We start from the raw sequence: 20,195 nt of genomic DNA, 5'->3' as shown, positions 1-20,195 counted from the left end.
CCAGTGGTCAAGATTTTGAGCTTCCACTGCAGGGGGCACAGGTTCGATCCCTGGTCGGGGAACTAAGATCTTGCATGCCATGTAGGGCGGCCAAAAATAATGATAATAATAATAATGTCCTTAATTGAGATCCCACTGAACCTAAATAACTTTTCATCATGCTATATTTTTTTTCACTTAACACAGTATATCGTCCATGAGAAGGATTATCACAAAACTAAATTTGTGGTAATTCTCTAATCCATTTTCTGTTCTTTAGTTTTCCGCTCTTGATGGCATAAAGTAAGCTCACTTACCTAAAGCATTTAGAGAATTGCTTTATACAGAGTAAATACATATTTGGTATTTGTATTATGTTTAAGGTTTTCCAGGAATTAAAAGTATTGTGTAGCTGTGATATTTATTACTTTGTTTGCCAGCTTGACCCATTTAATAAAAGGACTGGTTTGGAGGCAGGTGTGTAGGGGGGTTTGGGAACTTGTTGATTCTTCACATTATGAGTATCTGAGGGACAGCACTTCTGAAATTTTTTTAAAGGAAACAAATGAGCTTTGAATATATTATTTTAATGAAAAATTAAATATGTGATATTAGCATCTATCTTCATTGAAATTGGCTGGCCATATAGAATGAATTGCCATTTTTATATCCTAAAATGTGAGGCAAAATAAAGCTTCCTAACCTTCCTCGTATTGCTTAATTTCAGGAGTGTACTCTCTCTACCTTCTGCAAGGTGGTAATTGGAAACAGATAAATATATTTAAGTAAATGTAACACAATTCTTTGAGAATTCTATTATATTCATTACAAATTTTTAAAGCATGATACAATCACAAGGCTAGGGTCAGTAATCAATAGAATAAAGAAGTGTTGGTACATAACAAACTTACTTGCTTTTTCCACTTAATATTAGAGTCATTCTTCTCTCTTTCCCAACTCACAAATAATAACATGGGGGACAGGGAACAGATAGTAGGAAGGTAGCTGTCAAATTTAAGCAGTAAAACTCCAAAAATAAGCCCATTTCTTAGCCTATGTAAAATTTAACTAATTTAAAGCAGTTTGTTTAGCTTCCCATCCTTCAAAATTGTGTTTCTTTTCTACTTCTTTCTTTCAGCATAAAGATGCTTATCAAGTGATATTGGATGGTGTCAAAGGTGGTACCAAGGAAAAAAGATTAGCAGCTCAGTTTATTCCAAAATTCTTTAAGCATTTTCCAGAATTGGCTGATTCTGCTATCAATGCACAGTTAGACCTCTGTGAGGATGAAGACGTATCAGTAAGTTTATGTTTGACACTTTTCAACAAGTTTTCAGATGTTACTTTTGCCATTTTCAGACATTTTCTCTGTGTACCTAATATAATTGAAGTACCAATCATATCAGTGCACAATAAAATACTGCAGTGTGGCCTGGTGTGACAACATACCAAGGCTTAAATCTACATGTAAGAAAATATATTAGTTCTTTCAACTGTGAAAAATCTGTAGAATCACATAATACTTTGTTTTGCTTACTTGTTATCCACTGTTGAAAATGGTTGTGGCTCACATCTTTTCCTTAGATTATTATGCATTGTGCATATGAAATCAGACTAGTGTTAGTTTGTAGTCAATTTATGCTTGCTTGGATATTTAAAATAATAATATAGTTTTTTTACAGCATAAAATATAGTTTCAACACCCCTAAATATTTTGCATAGCAGAAAAATAATTGACCTGTGAAAAAACTGTATGTGATTACTAGAATAAAAAGAAATAGTTTTTCCTTGGAACAGGATTAATCATTAGCATTTCTGGCTGCTGATACAGGTTCCTAAGAATTTTCAGCTATTACCCCCTGGCTTTTCAAATGAAATCATTGAATCATGATTTCATGCATAATTTGTTAGATTTAACTCCTTTGCACTTTTATGTTAAACTAGATAAGCCACAATCACATATTTGGAATGAAGTTCACAGAATGTATTCACAAATGTATTAAGTAGTCAATACTGAAAATTCTAAAGTAAATAGTTATTAGATGTGACATTGACACCGTAGCCATTCTTGAGGGATACTGTATTATGTACCCACAGGTAGTAAAAACCCAACAGTTGTGTATAATCAGCATATAAACTGTTGTTTATAATCTCAAATCTGCCTACTCCAGATAATTGTATTTAATGTCCCTTTCCACCACATTTTGTTTTAGTATTCTGTGAAGCTTTGAATATTAAATTGGAGTAAATTATTTCTAAAACTGCTAAAAATCTCATATTTTTGTGACTCATATACCCCTATATGGTTTGTCTGTGGTTTTTGTTTTCTTGAAAGGTTGAGGTTGTTTTTATTTATGATAGTATTTGGTTAATTTTTTGTTTGAAATTATGTTCAGATTCGACGGCAAGCAATTAAAGAGCTACCTCAATTTGCCACTGGAGAAAATCTTCCCCGAGTGGCAGATATACTAACCCAACTTTTGCAGACAGGTAAGGAATTTTATTAATACCCTTTTATCTAAATATAAATTCTCTCTGAAATAATGACTCTGTTCTTCTTAGCTTTTTTTTTTTTCCTGAAGGTTCTACCTCTGATAGAAATTTAAATTCTCTTTTTTACTCAGTAGTTTGAAGCTTATTGACTTGTGATTATCTAATTTCTAGTTTTGTTTTGAATTCTGTTTATAAAGGTATAATGACTGGATTCTTTGGGGAATTTTTATTCACCACCATCCCCCCGCCCCCCAATTTCCTGTAGTTTCTCAATTGTACCATCCTAACATAAAAGCTTTACAGGTACACTAGATCAGGTTCTCTACCCTTACAGGAAAGATGTATTTTCTTGGTACTTGAGAGAAATGCTTAGTTATATGTCTCCTCTCAATGTAATCTGTGAGAAACTATGTTGAGTCTTAAGTTTGAAAATGAAGCAGATGATATTTTTCATTTATTTTATACATTGTACCACTTTTTTTCTATCCAGATGACTCTGCAGAATTTAACTTAGTGAACAATGCCCTATTAAGTATATTTAAGATGGATGCAAAAGGTAAGGCCACTTCTTGTTCTGAATTGTGTTTGATGTCCTAAAAAATTGGGGAGTTTGGCAGTACTCATTAAGGATAAAGTGATTCACCGAGACGTCTGTTTCATAAAAATTCTAAGTATTCTCCAAAAAAAGCTTAGCTCAAGATGTTTGTGACTCGAAAAACCAGCAGAAATAATTGCAAAAACAGATCGAACTTTTCCCTTAGAAATCTATTGGGAAAACTCCCTTTGCCACTTTAAAGAAATTCTTCCAAAATACCTGAGTTTATTTATTATTAATAGTGATAGAAAAGGAAAGTCATGCTCAAGCTGATTCTGAATCCGTGAACAAAGTATATGATCACTCTTATGGTTGGGGCTTTAGAAATTTGAGACAGTTTAACCAGTATCAGTGATATTCAGGAAGTTTATTAATTCACTTGAAAAGAAATACTGTACTGTAATTCAAATTAACTTGAAAAATTTCATTCCTATATAGAATTGACTTGCTACATGCAACTGTTTTGTTTTGCAGGGACTTTAGGTGGCTTGTTCAGCCAAATTCTTCAAGGAGAGGACATTGTTAGAGAACGAGCAATTAAATTCCTTTCTACAAAACTTAAGACTTTACCAGATGAAGTCTTAACAAAGGAAGTAGAGGAACTTATACTAACTGAAGCCAAGAAGGTAAGCTTCGGTTATCTTTTAGTGAACTTCTCTAATGCACAAGAACATATTTGAAATTAGCTGTATTCATCAGTGCTGTATGTAGGTTGTGTATAAGGTGATATATCCTGTAAGAACCACCGTAGAACTTCAAGATTTTCTTATGTTGTGCTTTGCACTTTGGTCACTTGTAATGATGAATCAATGTGTTAATTTAAAGGGTTTGATCACATTTAAATCCTTTGTGGTGTTATCCTTAAAATTTATGCATTCATCAAGAAGGAGTCATTTCCTTCGGGAATTTTTACCTAATTCCCGCCCTTCCTCCCTGATTTTAGGATATTCTCCCATAGTATTCTGGATCGTTTCAGAATGAAACTGAAGTCACCTTGAAATGACCTGTTGTTTCTTCCTATCCCATGACACTATAAGCTCTAGAGACCATGCTTATTTGTGCTCCCAGCACTGGTGTAGTTACAGTTGCTAAGATTTGAAAGGTGCGTCACAATTATACAGTGCCAACATGTATTGAGGTTTACATTTATGTGCCAGTTGTCTATTGAGGTTACTCCTGGGGTGCTTTGGGGTATGCACTCTGTTGTATTTTAGCCACAGTACTTGATGCTTTGGTACTGAGCATTTGTCTATCGACATTCTACTGTTTGAGAGAATATAATATATATATATCTATATATATATTTTTTGACAATTCAGTGTTCTTCGGATTTTTACAGAAAAATGTTTCATTCATACAGTGCCAACGTTTGGGAATAATTTAGTTTTATGTGTTCAGGAAAATTCAAAATTTTCTCTAATAGCACCACTCACTTGCTTATTGATAAGATTTCTTTAGTGAGAGAGAAAGGAGCAGCATATTTCACCTATGCCCCAGCTAGTTATCTGGTGGGATATGTCATGATTGCTTGCTCCTTTGGTCAGTGAACAGAAAGGCTTAGAGCTACTGATATGGAGCACTTAAAATTTGCATGGTCTCCTGTTTTGTATACAATTACCATATTAATGTGAATGAGGCTGCTTTTAAATATAGGGAACTGAGTCTGATTTAACAGTTTATTGCCACATTTTCTCCATCTTTTTTTTTTTTTTTTTTTTTTTTGGCTATCACCCCCTGAAGAGCCTTTTTAGATATTTTTTCCCTTAGTCACTATCCCATGAAATTTTAATACCACAGATATACTGTATATCTGTTTATGTACTGTATGTATATCTGTGCTTTATACGTAAAAAAGAGTAAAATTTTCCAAGAACCAAATTTTGTTCCATTGGATACAATGTAGCGCACCACTGAGAATGCATGGCTTATTCTGAAGCTAACTTGACTGAAGCTTGAAGTTGTCCTCTCTTCAGTATTTCAGGAACATTAGCAGCAAACTGACTTTGCAAAACAGATTTGCTGTGCTGTTTCAGTATTGGTGTTTCTTTCCCATTCAAATGATAAAGATACTAATAACTGTTCTAAATCGTCTCCTTCCAGGTCCTAGAAGACGTGACTGGTGAGGAATTTGTCCTGTTTATGAAGATACTATCTGGGTTAAAAAGCTTACAGACAGTGAGTGGAAGGCAGCAACTGGTGGAGTTGGTGGCTGAACAGGCTGACCTGGAACAAACCTTCAATCCCTCGGATCCTGACTGTGTGGACAGGCTTTTACAGTGCACTCGGCAGGCGGTACCCCTCTTCTCTGTGAGCGCTTTGTTTTATATACCTGGTATTTTGATCTATTAGCTTAAAATTCTATAGATATACACTTGAGCATTCTCCTCAAACCTTTGCATAAAAGTATTAACCCAATGGAGCTATTATTTATTTTATGGAGGCCTAGGTGAAGAGCCCAAAGCAGCAAGAAATTTCTTTATGGTCTTGCTTAGGGACTTTTTAAAAGTCTTGAGATTTTGCATCATACTTTATAGTTTCACTGGAGTTTTTAAAACAGTTAGTAATTTAACTTTTTTTTTTTCCTTAAATTTTTTAGATTGTTGTCGTAGGTATATTTGCTCTTTATCTCTGGCTTTGTGCTTCCTCTGGCCATGAATCTTCTGAGATGTGCATAGCACAGTTTGAAAAACACAATTTAGAAGAGCTGTCATGGTACTTTCCTGGTGGTGCAGTCGTTAAGACTCGGCACTTCCAACGCAGGGGGCCCGGGTTCGATCCCTGGTCAGGGAACTAGATCCCACGTGCATACCACAACCAAGGAGCCTGTGAGCTGCAGCTAAGGAGCCCGCCTGCCACAACTAAGACCTGGCATAGCCAAATAGATAAATAAATGTTTTTAAAATAAATAAATAAAGGAGCTGTCCTTCTAAAGGGGGAATGTACAGTCTAAAATTCAACACTAAAGTTTCCCCCAAAATTTGACCTGAGAATCAAATAAGAGTTGAAAGATGTATAAAAGTCCCAGTGCTCCAGATTACTTTGCAACAAAGTATATATTGTCTGTTGAGGTTACTCCTGGGGTGCTTTGGGATATGCACTCTGTTGTATTTTAGCCACAGTACTTGATGCTTTGGTACTGAGCATTTGTCTATTGACATTCTACTGTTTGAGAGAATATAATATATGTATATCTCTATATATTTTTTTGACAATTCAGTGTTCTTTGGATTTTTACAGAAAAATGTTCATTCCACAAGGTTTGTGACTTATTTCTGTGAGCAAGTTCTCCCTAACCTCAGTTCCTTGACTACCCCAGTGGAGGGTCTTGATATACAGTTGGAGGTAAGAGAAAATTTCTGCTTTTAGCACTGAAAAGTCATTCCTGTATTTCAACATAAATGTAAACCACTAACTTTGATCTGATTTCTAAGAGATTTAAGGCCTGGTGGTGGCTAGCTAGTAACTTGTCCCAGGATTAATTACATAGGAATGCTTTATGGATTCATTGAGAGTTTGCTACAGTAGGAAAGCACCGCCTATAGTTTTCATTATAGTCTAAGTCTCTGCCTTTGTAGCCTTAATACTTTTAAATACATTGTTCAATTATGACAGTTCCTATCTCTATGACTGATAGAACCAGATTTAACCGATTAACACAAAACGTCCTTTATCCGTTCTCCAAGAGAATTGACTACTCTCTGTCCCCTATATATCTCAACTGTAATGTACATATACATTTTTTTTACAGCATATAAAAGACTCTACACTTTTCTCCCCAATTTAACCTTATTCCTCTCTGAATCCTCAGAATCTAATGTAGAATTCTGAAAAGCACCTAGTAATGATTATTGAATTGAAACATGGAAATGTATGTGCCATTTCCTTCATGGCTCTTTACGATAGAGAAGAGTCTCACTGTGCACTTACACTGTGGTTTCCTTCACATGTCCTGGGTTTGGCTTATCAGACTGGAATTGAGTAAAGCAGAGATGAACCTAAAGAATAGTGGCAGTTACTGATACTTTGAGTTAGTATCCAGAGACTAAATTTGATAGCAAAGGAGGCCCATCCTAAATGTTAGTAAATAATTCTTTGCTGTTAAGAGTTCTTGCTCATTGTCTCTTTCTTATACATTGTTAACCTGTAGCAGAAAATGTCATGTATATTCTTTTCCTTACTAATTCTCACAGATATATTGAGAGTCATGAGATCTGGGTTTTAGAATCTGCCCTGCCACTCACATACGTTGTGACTTTGCCAAGTCACATAATCTCTCTGACCTTCAGTTTCCTCAACAGTAAAATAGGGCTGCATCTCTAAATTTTTTTTCCAGTCCAAATGTTCTGATTCTGTAAAAGCTTAACTGAAAAATAAGTAATATTAAATAGTTATGTAGAATAATTATTATTTTATAACCCTTGCTCGTTCAAAAAGAATGCTAATAACAGTGAATTGTGTGTTTTAGGTATTGAAACTGTTGGCTGAAATGAGTTCATTTTGTGGTGACATGGAAAAGCTAGAAACAAATTTAAGGAAACTGTTTGATAAGTTATTGGTAAGAACTTTTTTCTTTCCTTATGGCATAGTCAGTATAGAGCCCCAAAGTCTAATAGTGTAGTATTAATTTCCAGATTATAGAGAACCAGATTTTGAAATGATTTAGATAATAATTGTAGTGTTGTTAGCTGCTCAGACCACACGTTGTCTACTTTAAAAATAAAATCTGTTTTAATCTTAGCCATTTCTTCTGTTGTTGATGCTTTAGACAAAATATAATACAGGATTTATATAGTAAGTCTTTCTGCTATTTCTTTTTCAAAATATTTTAAATGTTTGCACCAGATCACCATCAAGGTTACTGCTCAAGGCCAAATGGCTTTAGCAACCTGGAAATAAAGTCATTAATCATAATTGTGGAGAAAATAGGCCATCTTTTTTTGTTTTTAATTGGAGTATAATTGCTTTACAATGTTGTGTTCATTTCCACTGTACAATGAAGTGAATAAGCTATATGTATATGTAAAACCCCTCCCTCTTGGACCTCCCTACCAACGCCCCCATCCCACCTGTCTAAGTCATCACAGAGCACTGAGCTGAGCTCCCTGTGCTATACAGCAGGTTCCCACTAGCTATCTCTTCTACATATGGTAGTGTTATTTATGTCAAACCTAATCTCCCAATTCATCCCACCCTTCCCTTACCCACCATGTCCACGTGTCCGTTCTCTACCTCTGCATCTCTATTCCTGCCCTACAAATAGGTTCATCTGTACCATTTTTCTGGATTCCACATATATGCGTTAGTATATGACATTTGTTTTTCTCTTTCTGGCTAACTTGACTTTGTATGACAGACTCTATCTAGGTCCATCCACCTCACTACAAGTAACTCAATTTCGTTTCTTTTTATGGCTGAGTAATATTCCATTGTATATATGTGCTACACCTTTATCCATTCATCTGTCGATGGACACTTAGGTTGCTTCCATGTCCTGGCTGTTTTAAATAGTGCTGCAGTGAAAATTGTGGTACATGACCCTTTTTGAATTATGGTTTTCTCAGGGTATATGCCCAGTAGTGGGATTGCTGGGTGGTATGGTAGTTCTATTTTTAGTTTTTTAAGGAACCTCCATAATGTTCTCCATAGTGGCTGTATCAATTTACATTCCCACCAACAGTGCAACAGAGTTCCCTTTTCTCCACACCCTCTCCAGCATTTATTGTTTGTAGATTTTTTTGATGATGGCCATTCTGACAGGTGTGAGGTGATACCTCATTGTGGTTTTGATTTGCATTTCTCTAATGATTAGTGATGTTGAGCATTCTTTCATGTGTTTGTTGGCAATCTGTATGGAGAAATGTCTGTTTAGGTCTTCTGCCTATTTTTGGATTGGGTTGTTTGTTTTTTTGATGTTGAGCTGCATGAACTGCTTGTATATTTTGGAGATTAATCCTTTGTCATTTGCTTTGTTTGCAAATATTTTCTGCCATTCTGAGGGGTGTCTTTTCGTCTTGCTTATGTTTTCCTTTGCTGTGCAAAAGCTTTTAAGTTTCATTAGGTCTCATTTGTTTATTTTCATTTTTATTTCCATTACTCTAGGAGGTGAGTCAAAAAGGATCTTGCTGTGATTTATGTCATAGAGTGTTCTGCCTGTGTTTTCCTCTAAGTTTTATAGTATCTGGCCTTACATTTAGGTCTTTAATCCATTTTGAGTTTGTTTTTTTTTTTTTTTTTTTTTTTTTTTTTTGCGGTACGTGGGCCTCTCACTGTTGTGGCCTCTCCCGTGGCAGAGCACAGGCTCCGGACGCGCAGGCTCAGCAGCCATGGCTCACGGGCCTAGCTGCTCCGTGGCATGTGGGATCTTCCCGGACCGGGGCACTAACCCGCGTCCCCTGCATCGGCAGGCGGACTCCCAACCACTGCGCCACCAGGGAAGCCCTGAGTTTATTTTTATGTATAGTATTAGGAAGTGTTCTGATTTCATTCTTTTACATGTAGCTGTCCAGTTTTCCCAGCACCACTTATTGAAGAGGCTGTCTTTTCTCTGTTGTATATTTTTGCTTCCTTTGTCAAAGATAAGGGGACCATATGTGTGTGCGTTTATCTCTGGGCTTTCTGTACTGTTGCATTGATCTATATTTCTGTTTTTGTGCCAGTACCATACTGTCTTCATTACTGTCGCTTTGTAGTATAATCTGAAGTCCAGGAGCCTGATTCCTCCAGCTCCATTTTTCTTTCTCAAGATTGCTTTGGCTATTCAGGGTCTTTTGCGTTTCCATACAAATTGTAAAATTTTTTGTTCTAGTTATGTGAACAATGCCATTGGTAGTTTGATAGGGATTGCATTGAACCTGTAGATTGCTTTGGGTAGTAGAGTCATTTTCACAATGTTGATTCTTCCAATCCAAGAACACGGTATATCTCTTCATTTGTTTGTATCATCTTTAATTTCTTCCATCAGTGTCTTATAGTTTTCTGCATACAGGTCTTTTGTCTCCTTAGGTAGATTTATTCCTAGATATTTTATTCTTTTTGTTGCAGTGGTAAATGGGAATGTTTCCTTAATTTCTCTTTCAGATTTTTTGTTTTTAGTGTTTGGAATGCAAGAGATTTCTGTGCATTAGTTTTGTATCCCGCTACTTTACAAAATTCATTGATTAGATCTAGTAGTTTTCTGGTAGCATCTTTAGGATTCTCTATGTACAGTATCATGTCATCTGCAGACAGTGAAAGTTTTACTTTTTCTTTTCTGATTTGAATCTCTATTATTTCTTTTTCTTCTCTGATTGCCGTGGCTAAAACTTCCAAAACTGCCCCTATCTCTTGTCTTTTTGATGATGACCATTCTAACAGGTATGAGCCAATATCTCATTGTGGTTTTAATTTGCATTTCCCTAATGACTAGCGATGTTGAGCATCTTTTCATGTGCTTGTTGGCCTTTCGTATATCTTCTTTGGAGAAATGTCTGTTAAAGTTCTTTTGTCCATTTTTTGATTGGATTATTTAGTTTTTTGCTGTTGGGCTGTATGTGTACTTATATATTTTGGATATTAACCCCATGTCAGATAAATAGTTTGCAAATATATTTTTCCATTTCACAGGTTATCTTTTCACTTTGCTATATAGAAGCTTTTTAATTTGATGTAGTCCCATTTGTTTTTTTATTTTGTGGCTTGTGATTTAGGTGTCTTATCCAAAAATCATTTCCATGACCCACATCAAGGAGCTTTATTCCTATGTTTTCTTCAAGGAATTTCATGGTTTCAGGTCTTACACTTAAGTCTTTAATCCATTTCAAGTTAATTTTTGTGAGTGGTGTAAGATATGGGTCCAGTTTCATTCTTTTACATATACATATCTAGTTTCCCAGCACCATCTACTGAAGAGACTGTCTTTTCTCCATTGAATATCCTGGCTCCCTTGTCAAATATTAGTTGACCGTCTATGCTTGGGTGTATTTCTGGGCTCTTGATTCTGTTCCATTGGTCTGTTTCTCTTTTTTTATACCAGTACTATACTGTTTTGATGACTGTAACTTTATAGCCTAGCTTGAAATCAGGAAGTGTGATGCCTGTTGCTTTGTTCTTTCTCAGGATTTCTTTGGCTATTTGGGGTCTTTTCTGGTTCCATATAACTTTTAGGAGTATTTTTTCTAGGAGCATCAACTTTTTTTTTGTTTTAAGTATAGTTGATTTACAATGTTGTATTAGTTTCTGGTGTACAGCAGAGTGATCCAGTTATATATGTTCTTTTTTGTATTCTTTTCCACTATGGTTTATTATAAGATATTGAATATAGTTCCCTGCTATATGGTAGGATCTTGCTGTTTATCTTAATTTTATATATAGTAGTTTGTATTGCTAATCCCAAACTCCTTATTTATCCCTCCCCCTCCTTTCCCCTTTGGTAACCATAAGTTTATTTTCTATTTCTGTGAGTCTGTTTCTGTTTTGTAAATAAGTTCATCTGTATCATATTTTAGATTCCACATGTAAGTGACATTATATTTGTTTTTCTGTCTGACATACTTCATGTGGTATGGTTATCTCTAGGTCCATCCATGTTGCTGCAAATGGCATTATTGCATCCATTTTTATGGCTGAGTCATATTCCATTGTGTTTGTGTGTATGTTTGTGTGTGTACATATATATATATATATATATATATATACCACATCTTTATCCATTCATCTGTTGATGGACATTAAGGTTGCTTCCATATCTTGGCTATTGTAAATAGTGCTGCTATGAACATTGGGGTGCATGTATCTTTTTGAATTAGATTTTTCTCTGGATATATGCCCAGGAGTGGGATTGTTGGATCATATGGTAACTCTATTTTTAGTTTTTTAAGGAACCTCCATACTGTTTTAAGAACATCAGCTTTTGATGTCAAACCCAGGTTGAATCCTGCCTCTTCAGCTTATTAACTTTGGGAAACTTACCTAAGCTCTCAGAACATCAGTTTGTTCATCTGCCTAGTACCTAATAAATGTTAGTCACTTTCACTGTCATTAGTAGTGGTAGTAGTAGTAGCAGCTATACTATAGGTGAATATGGAATGTTGAGAGGCTGGGTTATTGATCCAATATGTAAAAGGGATATCTTACTTAAATTTCTGATCTTGGCAGTTTTTAATGCTTCATGTCTTAAAAGCGTGCCTTATAATTACTTGAGTAGATGCTTATAATTAGAGTGTCTAGAGCAGATTGCATACATCTCTCTATTTTCCTCTCTTAGGAGTATATGCCTCTCCCTCCAGAAGAAGCAGAAAACGGGGAGAACGCTGGTAATGAAGAACCCAAGCTGCAGTTCAGTTATGTGGAATGTTTGTTGTATAGCTTTCACCAGTTGGGCCGAAAACTTCCAGATTTCTTAACAGCCAAGCTGAATGCAGAAAAGCTCAAAGATTTCAAAATAAGGTGATGTATGATTGAAGTGGCCAGTCTTTGACAAAGGTGAAAGCTATCTTGAAGCTCCCTACGTTTTGTTTTCATTTTATAAGAGCTTTTTCCCCACCCTGCCTTACTGCAGTGCAAAAGAATGGAAGATCCACAGAACAGGAATGTATATAAACATACAACTATTGTGGCATAGCAAATGCATGGGAGAAGATGACCTTTTTCAAAAATGGACTCTGGCTCTCCCTACTTGCTTCATGATCTTGGGCAGGTTCCCTAACCTCTCTAACACCCCAAATTGTCCTCAGCTGTTAAATTTATTGATAATAGTACCTGCCTTACAGAGTTGTGAGAATTAAATGAGACAATGGATGAAAAGCTTTAAGCACAATGCCTGGCACATAGTGGGTAGTCAGTAAACTGTATCTGCTATTACTATCTTATAGTGTTATTAATATCGTACAGTGCAGCTGGAGGACCAGCACTGGAGAAATCAATATAAGTCATTTTCCTGAAGATACTTTGTATTAAATCATTGCATGAACAAATTCACATCCTAAGTTTTGAGATGCTTGGCCACTGTATCATCTGTTATTGTCCTCTATGCTTTTGTAAGGCAGAGGTTTAATACTTGGTGAAACATTTGACCAGAAGCAGGCATCTTAGGAAATTACTCTGAAAGTGAAAAAAACAGCAATGCCACGTTGTTAAGCAGAGTTCCTAGAAGTCAGCAGGATGGAGTTACGGTACAACCTTTCTTCACATATTACCTGGGAACAAATTTGAAAAAGAGATTACTCAACATCCTTTGCAAAGTCTGCAGTTTTGTTTTATTTTTAAACTGGACCCTAAGGTGCAAATGGGTCAAACACTGTCCCTCCTTAACAGGTAAACATAGAGATTAAGTGACTTGTCTATGTCACTTGACCTTCATTTGGCTAGTGGAAGAGAAGAACCCAGGCCACCTGATTCTAGTCCATGGCTCTTGGTTGTTTCTAATTTAGACACATGCCTTGCAGGTTAACATAACAAGCTTCCTTAGCACAGTGCCAGAAGTGTTTCCCTTGCCAGGTTGAGTGTGGATCTATTCCAATTTTTGACAAAGAAAAACTGCTTTTATTTTACTTCTTTGTGTATCTCTTATGATCATACATTGATAATTAAAAGAAAATCCCCCTCAAAATTTACTCTTTATTGGCAAAGGTCATTTAGCTGTAGTATTCTTTGAATTTAAAAACAAAGTTGAGGTATAAAAGCAAAGTTGAGTGATGATTTGTTAATTAGCAAATACTTCTTCATTTAGGCTGCAGTACTTTGCACGGGGCCTGCAGGTGTATATCAGACAACTTCGCTTGGCTCTCCAGGGTAAAACAGGCGAGGCCTTAAAAACAGAAGAGGTAAGAATACTCAGTTACATCTTGTTGGGAAATTTTTATAATAGCCACCATTTATTACAAATTCAGACTGAATTCATATATTGAAATGTAACATTCGACTTTATTTGAAGGATGATACAACTCTAAGTTGAAGATACAATGTTAGAAAACTACATATTTAGTTATATGCTAAGTTATATAGGAAACTTTATCACTGTTGAAATGTCTTGAATGTTTCCAATGTTTGTGAACAATGTTATCAAATGTTGATGCATACCAGTCTTTCACTAGGGTCTCATTAGCAGCACATTTTGTTTAAATATTTGATTAGCAATTGTGATATTTTTAATTTCACCTTTTTGAAGCCCAAATATTAGTTTACATTAGAAAAAAATATTAGGGCTTCCCCGGTGGCGCAGTGGTTGAGAGTCCGCCTGCAGATGCAGGGGACGCAGGTTCGTGCCCCGGTCTGGGAGGATCCCACATGCCGCAGAGCGGCTGGGCCCGTGAGCCATGGCCGCTGGGCCTGCGTGTCCGGAGCCTGTGCTCCGCATCGGGAGAGGCCACAACAGTGAGAGGCCCACGTACAGAAAAAAAAAAAAAATTAAACTGCCAATTCTATACCAAACTACATGTGTTTATGTTGGGATTTTTGGTTTTCCCTGATCTCATCTATTTTGATCAATCTTCATCTTGGTCCTAATGAAATATTTTAAGTTTTCATTGTGTCTTCCTGTAACATAAACTGATATTTTTTTAAAACAACTGCTATGTGCCCGTGACCTGTCCCTTACTCGTTTTTCAAGTAAATTGTAGATATAACACTTAAATGTTCTAACCTGTTAAGGGAAGATAAAGATTATTTGCTTTCTTTGCCATCTCTGCACTTGTTTAGAGTCAAGAAGTAGGATTGAGCATTATCAGTAAATATAAACCAAGGAATTCTCTAACTGTAGAAATGATTCTGAAAGAGAAGTGGAATTATTCCAAGTTCTATACGGGAATGAAATATACATCATGAAAGTTATTGGCATTTTAACTTAATTTTGTTTTCCTTTTGCAGAACAAGATTAAAGTTGTTGCATTGAAAATAACAAATAATATCAATGTTTTAATCAAGGTAAGTCTTCCTTTCTTATCAAGTCATCCCAGCCAGCTAGAAAGTTAGTGCAAGAGGTTTTCCATATGTCTTTATGTCTGCAATGGTACTGGTTAAGGAAAGACGCCATTACGTTCCAGACATTTGGCCTTTTAAAGCTTTATGCCTTTTATAACACCGAGTGATGTTTTTGTAGCTATTAAAGAATAATACATTGTTTTATTTATTTAAAACTTATTGCAGAAGATACTGCAAACAAAGGGAGGCATGCAGAGTTCTTCTGACCCAGAGCATTGGAGCAGATACATTTAGACTCAGAAATTTCACTGACTTAAGTTCTTGTAGTCTTAATACTATCGGGTCCTTCTGAATGACCAATAAAACCCTGCTTTGCTTACACTAAGAATGAACAGTCTCATGTGGCACATGAAATATTGTCCTGTGGTCTTTTCTGTTAACTTGTCTATGTAATAAATTGAGAGTTTTCTATACTTACCATTAAGCCATAAATATCCTTCAGTTCTGTTTACCCTCCCCAAGTATCTGTTAGCCTAAACAAAAAAACTAATAACCTGAGAGAACAAAAAAGGAATCACAGCAAAGTAGCCATCATTTGATATTGTAAGTTAACAGTACTGTTATAAGTTGATAGTATTGTAGCCAGATGGGAGAAAGAAATATTTGTAACCCTTATAGCACAAAGCCTAACAGCTACAAAATCAGGGCTAGTGATATGCCTTAAAACTAATCTGTTAAAAATCCCATGGAATACTTACTTTTTATCAGAAGAGAAAGGGAAGCTTTTCAGAGAAAACAGTGAGACATTGAGGGATGAGTATCATTGCCAACAGGAAAAGTGAAAAGGCATTAAAAACAGAAGAGGTAAGAATACTGACTCTCATCTCAAAGAAAATTTTTATCATAGCCACCATTTATTTCAAATCTTAAATAATTTCAAATGGTAGATTAATACATTAAAATGTGAGATTTGACTTTATTTGAACTGATGCTATAAGTCAAAGTTGAAGATATACTATGATGTTAAGAACATTTTAAACTTATCAAATACTACGACCCAACACATGGAGATGAGACAGTTTCCTGCTCAGGAAACCATAGTGATTTAAAGATGACGGCAGTAGGAAGTTGCATGGGGAAGAATGATGAATAGGGTCAGTAACCAATGTGTAGGGAACCTGACCAAAAAATTCTGAAATATTTTTTTAATACGACATAATCAATTCTTTGTTTTAGGGAAATCACAAGAAAAACTGGTGTGCTTTGGTCCATCCATGGCATCTGCTTGCAATCTTTGGTTCCTACCTAACCAGACGCATCTAATTCCAAAATTTACCTTCACTTCTATTTCAGTGAATCCACAAACTATACTCCAGTTTCCCATTGTCACCTGAGATTTAACATGTTTAAAATTGAAGACTTCCCCCTTCTTCTTCCTGTTGACACTTTCTTAATAAATAACATTATTATATGCTAAATCACTCCAGCTAGAAACCTCAAGCATTTTTGTTTCAAAGGACTTTATATTGACTAATTCCCTGCATTCATCTGGTACCCTGGACTTAAGTTTTATATAGTAGGAGGTGATTTTTATTCACATATTCATTTTAACTGTGAAAGAAACTTAGTTCACTTTTATCAGATTTTGCCTGTATATAAAAATTAGAGTAAAACTGGTAAGAAATGTTAGGTAAAATACCCAGAATAAATATATTTAGAAATTCATTCATAGTTTTGAGGGTATTATGAGGTTAGATCATTTCAGTTCTGGATTATGTTAACATTTAAATTCAGCAAATATTTGCATTACCATATATTAATAATTTAGTACTTAAATCTTGTGGGTTTTTTCCTTATTGGTAATATATAGATATTTGAGGGGAAGAAAAACATGATTAGCCAGACCTTTAGTTTTGTTCTAGTTTTGAACCACCTAAAAACCTGCAAAAGCAAATGCAGAATGCACCATTGTATCTTTCTTAAAGCACGTCAGTGACTGCACCTGTGCAAAAGAAACTACTTGTGGATTTGATTAAAGTTGATAAATATTGATATTTTTGTCCTATAACTTGAAATGACATTTGAAAAAAGTTAGCTGCAGTTTCTTAAGTGATGTGTGCAAAATAACACTGAAGTAATAGATGTAATTTGTAAACAAAATTGTCCTTGTTTACTTTTCTCTTGCAGTTTACTTTTTAGGTTATTATTTTAGTCATCAGCACAAAAGCAAGAAGGATAAATTAGTTTCCCTTCCTAAAATTAAAATGTGTCTCCCTGTTTCCTACCCTTACCACCACTCCCTGCACCACCAAACACATTAGAAATCTCTAATTTTGTCTCTTCAGGATCTCTTCCACATTCCTCCTTCTTATAAGAGCACAGTAACATTATCCTGGAAACCTGTACAGAAGGTTGAAATTGGGTAAGAAACATATTTAAAGGGATTAAAGTGTTCTAATATTTGATTTACAAATACGAAAAAATCTGAATTCAGATTTTACATTTCTTGTACAAAATGGTACGTTATTAGTGAAATGATTCTTAATAAGATGTTAAGCTATGATTATTAGAAGCATGACTTAAAATATAAAATCTAATCTAGTATTTATAAAATAAACTGGTAGAATACAACTCTGGAATTTTCAAACCTTTGTCCGTATTGCTGTAACTTAATAAGACTTTCCTGACAAGTTTTATAAAATGAGTCACTTGTGTATAATCTATGAAGCTACATATTTCAGATTGTTGTAAAGCCTTGTAAATGCTCCTCTGACAATGTCTGCATAACTAAAGCACAGTTAATTTGATGACATCAGAATGTTATTTTCTTTTTTCTGGTGTGACTGTCATCTTTCGGATGTCTTTTGTAACAGATATAATAAATACATTGATAGCCTCTGGTATAAAAGAATTTTTTTTAATTGCTGTTCTTCCTACCATTATAGGCAAAAGAGAGCCAATGAAGATACAACTTCAGGCTCACCACCCAAGAAATCTTCAGCAGGACCAAAAAGGGATGCCAGGCAGATTTATAATCCTCCTAGTGGGAAATATAGCAGCAATTTGGGCAACTTTAATTATGGTGAGCGTTTCCGTTTGGGTACAAGCAATATGAGAGATTAAGCAGAAATTGTGTTGTACTTGATTTTAATTACTAATTAAATAGAGTCTCATAGTTCTTTCAGGTGACTTTTCGAGTTAGTTTGGGGAACCTGAACTGTTGGGGAAACAACTTAACCCATTCCTTTCTGACTCACCCGTGTGGGCTCACTGAATTGAGCATGTAACACTGAGAACCTGAAAAATGTGCCTCTGGTATTCAGAGGAGCCAACAGGAAGAAAAAAGAAGGAAGATGGCATGAACCATCTATTCCTGGTTTTCCCTGTTTCAGCTTCAAGGCAAGATGTTTTGTGCATTCTCCCTCAAGAATGTATATAGCTTCCATTCTTGGCAGATGTGGTATTAATGATCCTTCTTGGACCTTACCAGCCCACTGCTTGTCCTCCCATCTTCTGCACTACTTCAAAAGGAGAAGTTCTAGAAGGTAGAGGCAGATGTTAAAGCATCATCTAGCAAAGAAGATGTGTCCTGTTGCAGTCTCCCCCACTGCCCAGAGTGCAGTCCTCCTTTCAACTTTAGACATTAGTGCAAGGAGAGCTTCCCACTAGTCCAGTCTCTCCCAGGGCTGTTGAATCAGAAGTGAAGTTTGTCTCACTGGCTTATAAAGAAAAATGGACAAAAATTTCACTGACTCAGATCCTTAATCTTGCTTAAGAAGACCAGGTTTAATATTCAAAACCAAACATACTTGTGATTGGTCTTGGTTACCAAGCAGAATTGATTCTGCAGTAATTATTCCCAAAAAAGTACATTCTGAAGAATATGCTCTCTATAATTGTTTCCAGGGTGAGATGATTGTGACGTTAAGTAAATTCCTCCTACGATAGCTAAATTCCTCTAATATCTGAGCAAACAGATTATAGAAAGCCAATTTTAGATTGTGAAATGAACCCTTCTACTCCAGTCAGACTCTTTGAGACAACTTTAGTGTAGAAAAGATCACTGAACTCTTTTCCTTATATAATAATAAGTAAATGTGCATCTCTTAGCTTCTTTTCCTACCTGAAATAAAGGGATAGCGTAGAGCTTAAAAACTTCAAAAAATATTTGCAAAAGCATTTTGTAAATGGAAAAGATTCTGTTACTTCATTGCACCAAATATTGTCCTCTGTCATTTGTTATGATTTAATGTGGTGTTTATCAAAACCATTCTTAAAATCAACTATTCTCTCAGATTCTATCTTCATTTGATATAGATGAAAGTAATCAAGAGGTATGGCAATATATAGAGAACTAAATTGTATTTATTTTCACTTAGGCAAGTCAGTTACTCTGAGCCCTGTGAAATTCATTACCTGTCTGATAGGGAGAATCAGATGATGTGATGCATGTGGAAAAGAGATGTGAAAAATGCAAAGCCTTAGGTTGTATGTGATTTTTTAAAAATTATCAGTGTGAAAAAAATAAGCAGTTTTACTCAGGACAAATATCCAGGGAATTCCCTGGCAGTCCAGTGGCCAGGATTCCACACTTTCACTTCCGGGGGGTTCGATCCCTGGTCAGGGAACTAAGATCCCACAAGCTGCATGGTGCGGCCAAGAAAAAAAATAACCAGGAGTCACAACTTGAGTTGTTCCGTAGTCCTCAAAGTAACAGAATGGCAAAACAGACAAAACTGTTGCCTTTTGTGTCTGGTATTACTGTACTTTAATATTCCTATAGGGGTGAACCTTGTAATTGGAGTGCTTGTCATAAATTGAATTACAAAGCAAACTAAACTCTGATTGTTCTTATTGGAAAGTAGGAACAAAATTTTTGCTAGTACTTTTATTTTGGGGAGTTGAATGTGTCAGATTGTAAGTATTCTCATAGTAACAATTCAGAGAGTTTCCCTGGATTTCTTTCACCCATTCGGTTGAAAACAGTTCTTGGTACTATAGATGAGAATTGGTGGACCAATCTACCTCAAATTTTTTCTACCTTTTTTATGTCCTTTCCTTCGGGAACTGACAGTGGGTCAGGAAGAAAGAGGGACTGTTGGCTTTTTTTCATGGGATGTCAGAGTTGTCTCAAAGTTGGAGGGAAAAAATGTTCTGTGTTCTTGAGTCTTTAATACGTAGATTTTATTACCTACATTTGGCAAAACCATCATAATTCCACTTTTCTATATCA

At 35.6% G+C, this 20,195-nt stretch overlaps 1 protein-coding gene across 2 annotated transcripts in view; it reads left to right on the top strand.

Annotated features, from left to right (window-relative positions):
* The window catches only part of API5 (apoptosis inhibitor 5), a 38,228-nt gene that overhangs the window by 13,591 nt on the left and 4,442 nt on the right, over positions 1-20,195 (top strand). For both annotated transcript variants that reach the window (XM_060104483.1, XM_060104482.1), the window contains exons 2-13: positions 1,118-1,279; positions 2,376-2,469; positions 2,963-3,028; positions 3,542-3,693; positions 5,168-5,374; positions 6,305-6,409; positions 7,533-7,622; positions 12,309-12,490; positions 13,773-13,866; positions 14,909-14,965; positions 17,308-17,384; positions 17,908-18,044. In XM_060104483.1, coding sequence (XP_059960466.1) covers positions 1,118-1,279; positions 2,376-2,469; positions 2,963-3,028; positions 3,542-3,693; positions 5,168-5,374; positions 6,305-6,409; positions 7,533-7,622; positions 12,309-12,490; positions 13,773-13,866; positions 14,909-14,965; positions 17,308-17,384; positions 17,908-18,044 — 1,423 coding nt within the window. The remainder of the gene's footprint in view (positions 1-1,117; positions 1,280-2,375; positions 2,470-2,962; positions 3,029-3,541; positions 3,694-5,167; positions 5,375-6,304; positions 6,410-7,532; positions 7,623-12,308; positions 12,491-13,772; positions 13,867-14,908; positions 14,966-17,307; positions 17,385-17,907; positions 18,045-20,195) is intronic.

This window comes from Mesoplodon densirostris, chromosome 7 (genome assembly GCF_025265405.1).
Source record: "Mesoplodon densirostris isolate mMesDen1 chromosome 7, mMesDen1 primary haplotype, whole genome shotgun sequence".
Classification (NCBI taxonomy): Eukaryota; Metazoa; Chordata; class Mammalia; order Artiodactyla; family Ziphiidae; genus Mesoplodon; species Mesoplodon densirostris.
This window is presented reverse-complemented; position numbering and strand designations above follow the sequence as displayed.